Source organism: Moesziomyces antarcticus, assembly GCF_000747765.1.
Source record: "Moesziomyces antarcticus DNA, scaffold: scaffold_v10004, strain JCM 10317, whole genome shotgun sequence".
Taxonomy (NCBI): Eukaryota; Fungi; Basidiomycota; class Ustilaginomycetes; order Ustilaginales; family Ustilaginaceae; genus Moesziomyces; species Moesziomyces antarcticus.
Genome location: NW_014639006.1, coordinates 837,743 through 850,228, shown reverse-complemented (window position 1 = coordinate 850,228; position 12,486 = coordinate 837,743). Strand labels below are relative to the sequence as shown.

Genomic DNA, 12,486 nt, shown 5'->3' with positions numbered 1-12,486 from the left:
TTTCTCGGCAAATAAGCCGGGAGGATGGCGAAGGATTGCAATGTGTTACGTCGACAGCTGAGAGAGTGGAGAGAGAGAGAGAGATCTCCGGAGCGCTGGCGGTGGGACCAAGGGTTCGGCCAATTTCACGAGCCAAAGGAAAAGAGGAATTTTCGAGTCGGAAGAGGTCGGCATGGGAGGTGCAACGTCACGAGCGCCCAAAGCGATCGCCCCGCGCAATTTCGCAAAACAACGCAAATTGCCGGTGACCCGGAGAGCGCAGATCGGTCAAAGCCAACCCGAGCGAGCGAGCGAGGGAGAAGGGGGAGTTTTTCTTCCGACCCAAGAAGATCGGGTTGGCTGTGCGCAAAGAATAATGCGGTCCGCTCTCCGCCCTGCGCTCTCCGCTGTGCGTGGGAGTCACACACACACCCCCGCCGCACAACGCTCGATCGGCGCTTGCTTGCCCCTCGCTTCCACGCTGGAGTGTGTGCAACGCGCAAGATCTCGCCGAACCCAGACGCCTCCCCACACTTTCGCTACTCCTCTTTCTTGCTCCTGCGACCCCACCTTTCCCATCCTTGTCGTTCTCTCTGGCTTTCGTCCACTTCCCTCACACTCGCTGCTATTGATTCGTGGCTTCATCTTTCCCTTCCGCACCGTGTCTCTGCGCTCGTCACACTCTCTCTCACTTGCTCGCATCCAAGGCACGACCACACGTCACAAACACTTCCGAAGGTCCCAAGACATTAATTGCGGTCGAACAGGGACACCGCCATCATGTCGCATTTTGTGCCTCCGATGTTCTGGCCGCAACCCGTGCACTGCGAGTCGGCGTCGTCGTCAGAATCGCAGCAGCAGCAGCAGCAGCCGCAGCAGGTTCAGGCTGTTGCTGTCAACGGCAACGGCAACGGCAATGGCAACGGCAACCACGGCGTGTACTGGATCCCGCATCTGCCTGGCGAGGGCCGCTTTGTGGTCAATGCCAAGCTGTACTCGCGCCAAGACGCCGATCCTTCGTTCCAAGAGCACATGGAGAAGTTCCGACGCGAAGTAGCAGCATCTTCGCCGGGCATGCTCTCGTACAAGACGTCGGTGGTGCGCGGCGTGACGGACAAGGAGAACCTCATCTGCCACGACCTGTACATCTCGGACGACCTGGAGCCGCATCCTGTGCCGAGCACCAAGGAGGGGAAGGAGGCGCTGGCGACCGAGCGTCTCAAGGAGATACAGGAAGAAAAGCGCGAAAAGCCGGTCAAGAACGCACTGAGCGAGATCGGCAAGTCGGCATACAACTTTGGGCTGGGTGGTATTGCGGGATCGGTGGGTGCGACGCTGGTGTATCCGATCGACCTGGTCAAGACGCGCATGCAGAACCAGCGTTCGGCGGTGGTGGGCGAGCCGCTCATGTACAAGAACTCGATAGACTGCGTCAAGAAGGTCTTTCGCAACGAGGGTGCGCGCGGCTTCTACTCGGGCCTGGGTCCGCAGCTGCTGGGTGTGGCGCCGGAGAAGGCGATCAAGCTCACGGTGAACGATCTGGTGCGCGGGCATGCCAAGGACCCCATCACGGGCGCCATCACGCTGCCGTGGGAGCTGTTTGCCGGCGGTGCGGCGGGTGGATGCCAGGTGATCTTCACCAACCCGCTCGAGATTGTCAAGATCCGGCTGCAGGTGGCGGGCGAGATCGCCAAGCAGGAGGGTGGTGACCGCGTAGCACGCGGGGCGGTGCATATCGTTCGCCAGCTCGGACTGGTCGGGCTGTACAAGGGTGCATCGGCGTGTTTGCTGCGCGACATTCCGTTTTCGGCCATCTACTTCCCCGCCTACGCGCATCTGAAGAAGGACACCTTCCACGAGGGACGCGATGGCAAGAAGCTCGGCTTTGGCGAGATGCTCGCCTCGGCAGCGATTGCCGGTATGCCCGCTGCGTTCCTCACCACGCCCGCCGATGTGATCAAGACGCGGCTGCAGGTCGAGGCGCGCAAGGGCCAGGCGACCTACAAGGGCATCGTCGACTGCGCAACCAAGATCATGGCCGAAGAGGGGCCCAAGGCGTTCTTCAAGGGCTCGCTCGCAAGGGTGCTCAGGTCGAGCCCGCAGTTCGGCGCAACGCTCGTGGCGTACGAGTACCTCCAAAAGTTCCTCCCGTATCCGTTTGAGGATACCGAGGTGGCCGACATCATGCGCGACGGCGTGCCGGGCGAGGACCCGTCGAGGACGCATGCGCGCCGCGCACTCCAGCTCCTCATCGAGCTGCACGAGGACTTTGGTCGCCCCCCGCCGGCTGCTGCTGCTGCTGCTGCCGCTCCAGCCAAGTGAAGAACTCAGCCAAGATCCGTCTTCAACACCTTCCTCCCCCGTAATAGATGCAACAGAGCAGAGCCTTTTTCCCATCTTTCCCAGCTTGAGTGAGCGTGTGTGTGTGATTGCGTGATGAGAGTGTGACAGCCGAATGAAGCGCCGGTGATGCACAGCACCGCAAATGAGAATCGCTCCATTGGCTCCGGCAGAGAGGCGGCGCGGAAGGAAGCCTGGGACCCTGCTGGACCTGCAAAGCGGAAGAGGCCAACTCGGCGCCTCCCCGAGCCCACCTCGCGCTTAATTTTCTCAAGCAGCAGGCAATCACAATCTCCACTCGGCAACGCCGACACTCACACTGGTTTCCTCGAACCGTCGTCGGGCCTTGCGATCCATCACATCCTCCCTCCGATAAGTCACTCTGTCCATGCCGCCACTCTAGCACCTCCTCGCCGTCGCCACTATCGCGACCCCTCCGACCGGAAACGACATGCCTCCCAGACACCACACGGCTCACGTTTAGGCAAGGCAATCATGTCGCAGCAGGATGGCGCGCCATTCGCACACCATTCCGTGCTCAGCCCTCCGCTGCTCGCCGCCATCGACAGCCAGCACGTGTTTGGTCCATACGACTCGGCGCAGACTCCACGCGAGCCGTCGCAGCCCGAGTCCAGCTCGCGCCCCACGCATCGACGCACACGCTCCAGGGCATCGTCCGTCGCCTCGGTGCATAGCCTCACCACCGCCAACAACAATGCCACCACCTCTCAAAGCTCTTCGCAACGCAGGGCTCGCAGGGGACACAATGTGCCTGGCACGCATGGCCGCAGCGGGAGCAACTCCATCCCGTCAACCGCCTCGGGCCGCGCTGCTACGCTCAGCGCCTTATCGCCCACCGACGCTTCTCGACCGCTGACGGCAAGCTCGCGCAACCGCTCCATCCCCCATCTCGACGGCCTCCACAGCCTCTCTGCTGCACACGAGCACGGCCATGCCGCTCGACCATCCGCATACACTGCACCATCATCTCCGCTCCTTTCGGCGGCAGCTTCGTTGGCATTCGCCATGTCGCCTGTCGCTCATGCTTCCGCAATCACCGAACATCTCGTCCCGTCCGACTGGGCGCTCGATGCTTCCGTACCAACCACGCCTCACACCGCACTCTCGCGCAACGCCTCCGACTACTTTGACCCGGCGCTGCTCGCGCATCTTCAGTCGCACGACCCAAGCTCCCATCCCGAGCTCTGCGCCTCTCAGCCCGTCCCTTCACCTCCGCCGGCTCACTCTGCGCATGCAGCACGCTCGGCCAGCCAGTCCGAGTGGGCGCAGCATGCGGCGCACATGCAGCAGACCGCACAGCTGCTCGGCCTCCAGCGTCTGTTCGCCAGTCGCAGCACACCGCATCTGCCCGACCTCGACTCGACCTATCTGGGCCACGACTTTGAGTCGCCCCCGCCCTATGCGCCGCGTGCCGCCGCGCACGAGACCGAGCTCGAGCGTGCCGTCGACGTCGACTCCAACGCCACGAGCACGCCCAGCCGCGACCCGCCTCTGCCGCCGCCCATCTCCATCCCGGCGGGCACGCCGAGCCGACCGGCGTCCGGTCCGTCGTCGGCATCCGTGCCCGCACGACCGCCGCTATCGCGCGCACGCTCGTCGTCGCGCGGAAGCAGGAGTGGCCCTCCGTCGCCTTCGGCGTCGTTCTACGGCCGACGCGGCCTCACGAGTCTGTCGCCCTTGCCGGCGGGGCTCGAGATGACGCCGAGCGTGATGCATGTGGCGCAGTTCGCATCGACCCCCGCCAGCCCCGGATTTGCGCCGGACAGCGACGGCGACGAGGACCTCGAGGGCGCTCTCTCCTTCTCCTCGTCCAGGTCCAAGCAGAGGAGGGACGAGCGCACCATCTCGGCCGCTGGCGACGACGCGGCGCGCAGCGAGGCGAATGGACACGTCTCGGCATCGCTACCAGCCAGCTCGTCCATGTCGCAGCATGCCGGTTTGACGAGGAGGAGGAGGTCGGGATCCACGGGGAGTGCACGACAGCTTCTGCGGCCCCGGACGCCAAGCAGTGCCGCTGCGACAAGGGGACCGGCGAGCACGCAGCAGGCTTCGACGAGCAGTCCAGCTCCGAGCGTGGCGGACGAGCCGCCACTCACGGCCGAGGCGGTGAGCGCCGAGCCACTCGCGCCTGCCACGACGGCGTCCGTCAGCTCGGTCGATGCCAGCTTGGACGCCGACAGCGTGAGCCAGCCCGTGTCTCCCACCTCGGAAAGCACGCGGCCGGATAGTCCCTCGTCGCCCGAGGCCGTGCGGCACACGCACCGCGCCAAGTCGGTCTGGACCAGCAACGGCGGGTCGGAAGCGTTTCCTTCGCCCGGCGATGCAGCAGCGGTACCCGGCGAGGACGACGAATTCCCGCTGGTGCTCAAGCTGCTGCTGCATCCGCTGCGCATCCTAGCTGCGGTGCCCGGGTGCATTGGCACGTTCTGGCTCGCGCGCAATGCCTACATGCTCGCCAGCCGCGACGGGCAGCTGCTGAGTCCCGGGCCGATGCTCGTGCTCGCCGACGGCACGGAGCGCTTCTGGAGCGCCGATGTGGTGCAGCACGCGGTGCGGCCGGGACGTCGGCAGCCGGGTGCACTCGACTTTGCGGTGGCGTGTCTGTGGAGCATGAGCACGGCCTACCACGCGCTCTCGTTCACCACGCTGCTGCTGCGGCGCTGGCTGCTCTACTACTCGATCCTCCCCTCGCTCATCCGGCTCATGGCGCTCCAGGCCATCTGCTGGCCGCTCGTGCGCCTCACCGTGTACGTGTTTGGTGCCGACCAGCCGCTGGGCGCGTGGGTCGTCATCGGCACCACCACGGCGCTCAGCGACGTCGTGTCGCGCTGGGTGACGAGCAACATTGCCGACGCGCCGCTCGACGACGAGGTGGACGATGAGCACGAGGACGAGGCGCTAGGATATCTCAGCGACTATGGTCGGAGTCCCACCAGGGCGGTGGCGGAGCGGATGGCGATGGCGGACAGCAACCCGCTCGTCGCCGCGGGAGGGGCGGCGCTGGGCGGTGCGTCGGATTGGGACCCCCGCTCGGGAGACGAGAGCGATGCGGCGGCGGCGAGCTTTTTTGCGAGCGAGCGCGAGCGGCAGCGCAAGCAGCGGCGCGGTGGACAGGGCACACGATTCTGGCGTGCGGTCATCGGTGGGCCGTCGTTCGCCGCCCCCTCGCGGCGCAAGGCGCGGCGTGCCGAACAATCGCGAAGCAACGGCGCAGCGACCGAGACCGAGGTGGAGGCCGAGTCGGACTGGCCCGGGTATGCGACGGACCGCACCGTGCTCGGATCGGAGGGGCTGCGGCGTAGGATCCCTGGAGCGGGGAGGAGGACGGTGTTGCCGCCGTTTCCGTTCCGGCCGTCGACGTATCGCCAGGGCAGCACGCGGTACGTGTACAGAGACGGCGGCTGGACGAGGGAGCGCACGAGCAGCCGACGCAACTTCCACTGGGACGTGGCGGTGTGGCGCAACGTGGTGCCCATTGCGGCACTGGCGTACCTGAGCATGTGGATCCTCGTGTGCGACGCCATGCGGCTTGGCGGCTAAGGGCCCCAGGCTCCATGTATACCCCTTGGCAACGCCAGCGATCTGATGAATGCCAAGCATGGTGTGTGGAAAATTCGCGAGAAAGTGTTAGAGTGTGCGCGAATGCCTCCACATGCTCGCTGCGAGAAGAGCTGCAGGGTGTGAATCATCGTGCTTTGCGGTGGCGGGGCGCACTTTCGATGCTTCCACCATCTCTTGCTCAATGTCGGGCAGTACAGGTAAAGTTGCGTGTTCGTTGGGTACGAGTCTGTCCTCGCGTCAGCTTGTGGCTGGGGTGAAGCAGCTCATCCCCGCTCTTTCGTCGGCACGGCACAAGGGTCAAGCAGGGCGCATTGGGATTGTTGGTGGGTCGCGCGACTACACGGGTGCGCCTTTCTTCGCCAGCATGTCTTCCATGCGTCTTGGTAGCGACCTATGCTACACCATCTGCACTCCTGACGCGGGCAGTGTGATTAAAACCTACAGCCCGGACCTTATCGTCAATCGCATTCTCAACCCCGACGTTCCCTTTGCTGAGGTCGAACGCCAAGTCGATGCGTTGTTCGCGCGGCTCCACGCGGTTGTTATCGGTCCTGGACTGGGAAGGGACGAGTTCATGCAAAGCTGCGCGAGGCTATGCATCCAGCTGGCGAGGAAGAGGGATATGTACATCGTGCTGGATGCGGATGCACTTTGGCTGGTCCAAAACGAACCCGATGTCATCGCAGGGTATAGCAAGGCAGTACTCACGCCCAACAAGGCCGAATTCGCCCGACTCTGCACCACACTCGGTGTAGATGCAGAACAAGACCCCGACACTGCAGCCCGCCAACTCGCCAACGCTCTCAAGGGTCCAACGATCCTCCAGAAGGGTGGCATTGATCGAATCACGAATGGAACGTAAGTTTCTCCAACCTCTCCCTATATCTACATTGGCGGCACGAACTGACAATTTGCATCCCTTTGGCATGGGCTAGGGAGGAGGCGCATGTTGATGCAGAGGGGTCGTTGAAGCGGTGTGGTGGGCAGGGTGATATCCTGGCCGGCTGTTTGGGCACGTTTGCTGGCTGGGCAGCGATCTATGCGCAGGAGCACTCGCCGCGCTCCACTGCATCGTCAGCCGGCGAGCTGGCGCAGGATAACCTGTTGCTGTACGCAGGATATGGGGCTGCACTTACCGCGCGTGCATGCAGTCGGCGGGCATTCGAAAAGCACCGCCGTGCCATGCTCGCCCACGACCTGCTCGTCGAGGTCGGCCCCGCGTACCAAGAGCTATGGGACGCCTGATCGCATTGCGCGGATTTCAGACCGACAGGATCGTGACTGCAAGCGACACCGTAACGACGACAAGCGCGAGTTTGAGATGACGCGGTGAGGCGCTACTCGTGCACGCCAGTGCGGTAGGCGGTGGCGAGAGCGACTTGAGACACGACTCGAGCGCGGGTACCCTGTCCGCCGAGGTCTGGCAGGTGGTGAGGCCTTCGCTGAACGTGACGGGGAAGACGGCACAGCACGACCCTGTCGAGGTGCCGTTGATGCTGCATCCGGGATACTTGGGCGCACTGATCGCCATGACGAGCAACGTTGGTGGTGCAAAGAAAGGGTGGGTTGGTCTTGGAATTCACCGACAAGGGTGGCAGATATGCACTTCGTCTGCGGGGTGCATTCTTTGTCCATGCGAGCAAAGCAGCGCGCGTAATGAAAGACGCCGATTCGTTGGCCCGATCCGCACATGAACTGCAAACGCGGCAGCGACCGTGCAGCTTGCAGATCATCCCTGCTTTCTCCCTTCCTAGAGCACTGTGCAGCGTCAGTCAGGACTGCTGTGCCAGATTTTGTCGAAAGAGGCGAGGCTTCGGAGAGACTGCACGACACACTGGCCATTCCCACGTCAAGCTTTGAAGCAAAATTGTCCGTTGCGTGTGAAGTGGATGAAGGATAGGTGGGGGCCAGAGGCAGTCGTTCCTGCAGCCGCTTCCGAGGTGTCGACTGCCGATCTGCTGCCTCTTTTTGTTGCGTCGGTCCGGCCGGCCAGGCTTCGGCTGCTCCGCGTCCGAGCCAAAAGTCGACGGTCGAGGATGCGGAGGACCCTCGCCGGCGTAAAAGTGGATTTGGCAATTCGCTCGCCCAGCGCACTGCGCACTGCGCACGCGCCCACACCCGCAAAACCCTCGGCCTTAACTGCACGGCCGCCGCGCCGAGCTGCCTTGGCCCACAAAGCCAGACCCGTAAGCTGCTGGTCTTCGGATGATCCGCAGCCGACGCCGCCTCGTCTGTCGCTGCTATCGGCCTGTCCATCCTCTGCTCCACTCCATCCACGCCCACGGTACTCTCTGCCTACCGCAGCACATCGCATCCTCCTTGGCTCAGCACATCCGCACACGACATGCATTGAAACAGACTCTTCGCTTTATCCCCATTCCGTAGGCGTCTCGCGAGACCATCATCCTTCCGCCGCATCCGCGCATGGCCCTCGACGCACACGCCAGCATGGACGCCGCCGACGCCAAACCCACCACAAAGAGGGTATCCTACGTTCTGCCGCCTTGTCGTAGCCCACCTGCTACCTTCGGCCTCCCGCCGTTGGGAGCCCCGCGCGGCTTCAACACCGGTCCCCTCCTCATCCCGCGCGAGCGCAACCAGCCGCCGCCGCCGCCGCGGAATGGAACCCAGCCGGCTTCGTCCACCTCTTCGCTGCCGTCCCTCTCGGCGGCTTCGTCGTCGAGCCGCTCAACCCAGTCCAACGCGCCGCTCACTCGCCATCCACAGCACTCGCTCGCCGTCTCCTCGCTCGCCATCGACACCACCACATGCATAGCACCCAGCTCCGATGACGACATCGACTCGGATGACGACGACATCGACGTCAACAATGATAGCGACCACGATCAGGCTTCCCGTCATCACTCTGTGCCGCCAGGCATCCTCTACACCGGCGGCCGCGACGGCCTGGTCGGAGCTTGGGAGCTCGGCCTGCCCATGCGCAAACGCAGCGCGCAGCGTATACACCCGCACGAGGCGCACGACGACGAATCCATCGGCCTCCTAGCTGGCACTTCGGCGCTGCCCGGCCACGCCGATGCCGATATCGACACGCTCGCATACTGGCAGGCGGATCCGCTGCGAGCCCATCGCGCACGCCGCACCCGCTTCCGCCAGTGCGTCCAGTCGCACACCGACTGGATCAACGACATTATCCTGTGCAACCGCGACCAGACGCTCATCTCGGCCTCCTCCGACCGCACCGTCAAGGTGTGGAATCCGCACGACCCCACCCACAGCCTCAGCCCGCACGTGCTCGGCACCCACAAGGACTACGTCAAGGCGCTGGCACACGCTTCCGAGTCCGGCTACGTCGCCAGCGGCGGATTCGACAAGTGCATCAAGCTCTGGGACATTCGCGAGGCCAGAGCCGCACCCATGCTCGAGCTCGACGAACGCGCGGTCAAGAGCTCCGTCTATGCGCTCAGCGTCAACCCGAGCGGCGCGGTCATCGCCGCAGGCTCCCCGGAGCACCACGTCAAGGTGTGGGATCCACGCAGCGGCAAAAAGTGCGCAGAGCTCGTGGGACATACGGACAACGTGCGCACCGTGCTCGTCAGCGAGGACGGCCGCTTCCTGCTCTCGGGCTCGGCCGACTCGACCGTGCGTCTGTGGTCGCTTGGCGAACAGCGCTGTCTGCACACCTTCACCCACCACGCCGACTCGGTGTGGTCGCTCTTCTCGGACCATCCCACGCTCGACGTCTTCTACTCGGGCGACCGCCAGGGCTACGTGTGCAAGGTCGACTGGGAACGCTGCGCCGAGGTCTCCGAGGGCGAGTGCGTCGTGCTGTGCCAGGAGCGCGATGCCGCCGCCGACGATGAGCTCGAAGACAGCCTCGATGGAGACCACGACTCGTATAGCCATCCCGACCTGCACAGGCGCGTCGCCAAGGCGGGCATCCAGAAGATCATCGCGCTCGACGACACCTACTTCTGGACCGCCACGGGCAACACCAGCGTCAACAGGTGGAGAGACGTGCCGAGGCGCGCAGAGAGGGAAGCCATCTATCCGATCGGAGGCCCGCATACGCGCTCGCGCGAGCTGCTGCACCGCAACTCGTTCGGCAGCCCCAGCATGCATCGAGCCAGCGTCGAGACCGGGCGCTCGCCCGAGTCGCTGCAACTCGCACACCAGCCCTCGGTGACGTTTGCCGAGCCCGACATTGCGGCGAACCACCGCGCACAGGCGGCGAGCCACGCCGCAGAGGCCTCGGCGACGTTCTCGGCGCTCCAGACGGGCATGGGCTTGCCGCCTGCCGACGTGCCGCTGGCGGCCACCATGCACGGCATTCCCTTCGACAGCCTCCTGAGTCTTGCGCCCATCAGCGATCCGTACGGCGACAAGATCGGGCTCGGCAGCGTGAGTATGCGCGACCCGCGCGCGCACGCCGACGACTCGATGCTCGCCAGTGGCCCGCTCAGGTCCATCGCCAGCCGCGTCTCGATGGATCAGTCGAGCATCATGGTTGCGTCGGCCGCGCGGTCGCCTGTGGCGGCGCCGTTCAACAACCAGCTGGCCAACGTGCAGGCGATGGACATGCCTAATCGACCCGCGAGCACGCGCTCGGCGAGTCTGCGCTTCGCGCCCACCGATCAGACGTTCGAGCCCGAGGGTCTGGGCAAGTCGTGGGAGAGCGGCTCCGAGACCGACGCTTCCGCGGGCGCAGGGCAGGCAGGTAAGCTTCGCTTCCGCCAGCGACCGGCGGGTGGAGCGGTGGGCGGCATCGATGAGGATGCCGACGACGACGACGACCAGGCGTACCAGGCGCGGCTGGCGTTCGAGGACCGCGAGCTGGCCGAGGAGGCACGTGCGCTACGCCGCCGACCGGATGCGGTGATCCGGGGCTCGCACGGCCTCATCCGCTCGTCCATGCTCAACGACCGGCGCCACGTGATCACGATCGACAGCACGGGCGCCGTGATGCTGTGGGACATCATCAAGGGCGTGTGTCTGGGCGACTTTGACCGCGACGAGGTGGAGCGTGCGGCGCTCGAGTCCAACCTGATCCCCTACACTTTTCTGCGCAAGTGGCGGCCCGAACAGACGCCCGGCGACACGCTCGAGGTGGTCAAGGAGCGCATCGAGGGCCAGGGCGTCACGCCGCTCTGGTGCTCGGCAGAGACGCGCGGCGGCGCACTCACCGTGCACGTCGAGGAGCCGCGCTGCTTCGAGGCCGAGTTCTATGTCGACGAGTTCAAGGACTGCCTCGATCCGAGCTTCTTCAAGGAGGACCAGCGCGGGCAGGTCGCGCGCTGGCTGCTGCGCAATCTCTTCGCCGGGTTTGTCGAGGCAGAGAGTACGATGCGCAATGCGGCGCGCAGCGATAATGTCCTGCCCGAGACGCCCGCGTGGGACCGCATCGCGAGGGTGCATAGGAGCGGGCCATTCACGCCGGGCATGACCATGGGGCTCGCAACGCCTGCCAAGACGCCCGCGCTGCCATCGCATCCGTCCAATCCGCTCTTCCTCGGGCTGACGCCCGGCGACCGCACCGCGCTGCCCACCGCCTCGACGCTGCAAGGCGCGTCGGACTACTTTTCCGCCCAGGGCTCCAACCCAGCGGGCGCGGCGGCATCGGCGGCGCGTGTGCCGCAGACGCCAGGCACGCGGTCCGACGAGGCCGCCAACGGCCAGCCCGTCACGCCGGGTGTGGGCGTGGGAGCGGCCAACGGCAACGGCACGGGTGGCGGGAGCGGCTTCATGAACAAGTTCCGGTTCGGCAAGAAGCAGGCGGACAAGGCGGATGCGGGCGTGGACTCGGCGGACGAGGCGAAAAAGAAGGCGGCCGAGGCGGCGGCGGAAGCGAGCGACGAGTCGCAGCGCGTCGTGACGCACGCACAGCGTCTCGACGAGCTGTTCAGCAAGGCGCTCACGCCGGCGTCGCTCGACGAGATGCCGCGGCTGCCGCTGCCGCCCGATACGGCGGTGATCATCTCGCAGTCGTCGGCCGACGCCGGTTCGTGGGAGGCCGTCTACCGCGGCCTAGTGAGCTGTACGGGCGACGACGCCGAGGTGCTCGAACGCACCGCGCCGCTCTGGCTGCTCGAGTGCCTGCTGAACAATGGCGTGGTGGCGCGCGAGCCGGTCAAGCTCAGCTTTACGCTCACGCCCTGGCGGCCTGCGGGCGCGGACGGGTTTGGCGGGTACGGGCTGGGCGTGGAGCAGCCGATGCCCGAGATGCCCACGGGCAATGCGCGGTTGACGGCAACGCGCTGCCTGCGCGTCAAGAAGGCGTGCTCGTACGTGGCTGAGAAGCTCGAGTTGGGCAGCCCGCGCAGCCGGACCGCCAGCATCAATGCGAGCACGCGCTCGAGCGTCGATGCGGCCGCGGGCCCTGGGCTGGGCATGACCAAGAACGCCGATGCACAAGGTGTGCAGCACAACGCCGCTGTGGGCGCAGAGCTGGCTCCGCACGAGATGATCGAGATCCTGTGCAACGATGTCGTGCTGCCCGTCGACGTGACGCTGGCCCAGTGCCAGAGGTTCTATTGGCGCGCAGGCGGAGATATCAAGCTCGAGTACAGGAGCAAGCGAAGCGAGTAGCGCTCAATTTCATTTCGATCTCACCCTTTGCTAGCGGGC

General features: G+C 65.1%; 3 protein-coding genes across 3 annotated transcripts; all 3 read left to right on the top strand.

Annotated features, from left to right (window-relative positions):
- Nucleotides 1-759: 759 nt before the first annotated feature.
- On the top strand, nt 760-2,301 carry PAN0_004d2428 (uncharacterized protein; the record flags this gene model as incomplete). The annotated part of the gene is made up of 1 exon (XM_014802372.1): nt 760-2,301. One exon carries the CDS (start codon nt 760-762, stop codon nt 2,299-2,301), a length of 1,542 nt encoding a protein of 513 aa, XP_014657858.1.
- Nucleotides 2,302-2,814: 513 nt separating this feature from the next.
- On the top strand, nt 2,815-5,880 carry PAN0_004d2427 (uncharacterized protein; the record flags this gene model as incomplete). Its single annotated transcript, XM_014802371.1, has 1 exon — nt 2,815-5,880. The coding sequence occupies one exon, from the start codon at nt 2,815-2,817 to the stop codon at nt 5,878-5,880; it is 3,066 nt and encodes a 1,021-aa protein (XP_014657857.1).
- Nucleotides 5,881-6,082: 202 nt separating this feature from the next.
- On the top strand, nt 6,083-12,447 carry PAN0_004d2426 (WD40 repeat-like protein; the record flags this gene model as incomplete). The annotated part of the gene is made up of 6 exons (XM_014802370.1): nt 6,083-6,759; nt 6,837-7,121; nt 7,256-7,462; nt 7,678-7,770; nt 7,895-8,087; nt 8,287-12,447. The coding sequence occupies 6 exons, from the start codon at nt 6,083-6,085 to the stop codon at nt 12,445-12,447; spliced, it is 5,616 nt and encodes a 1,871-aa protein (XP_014657856.1).
- Nucleotides 12,448-12,486: the final 39 nt, after the last annotated feature.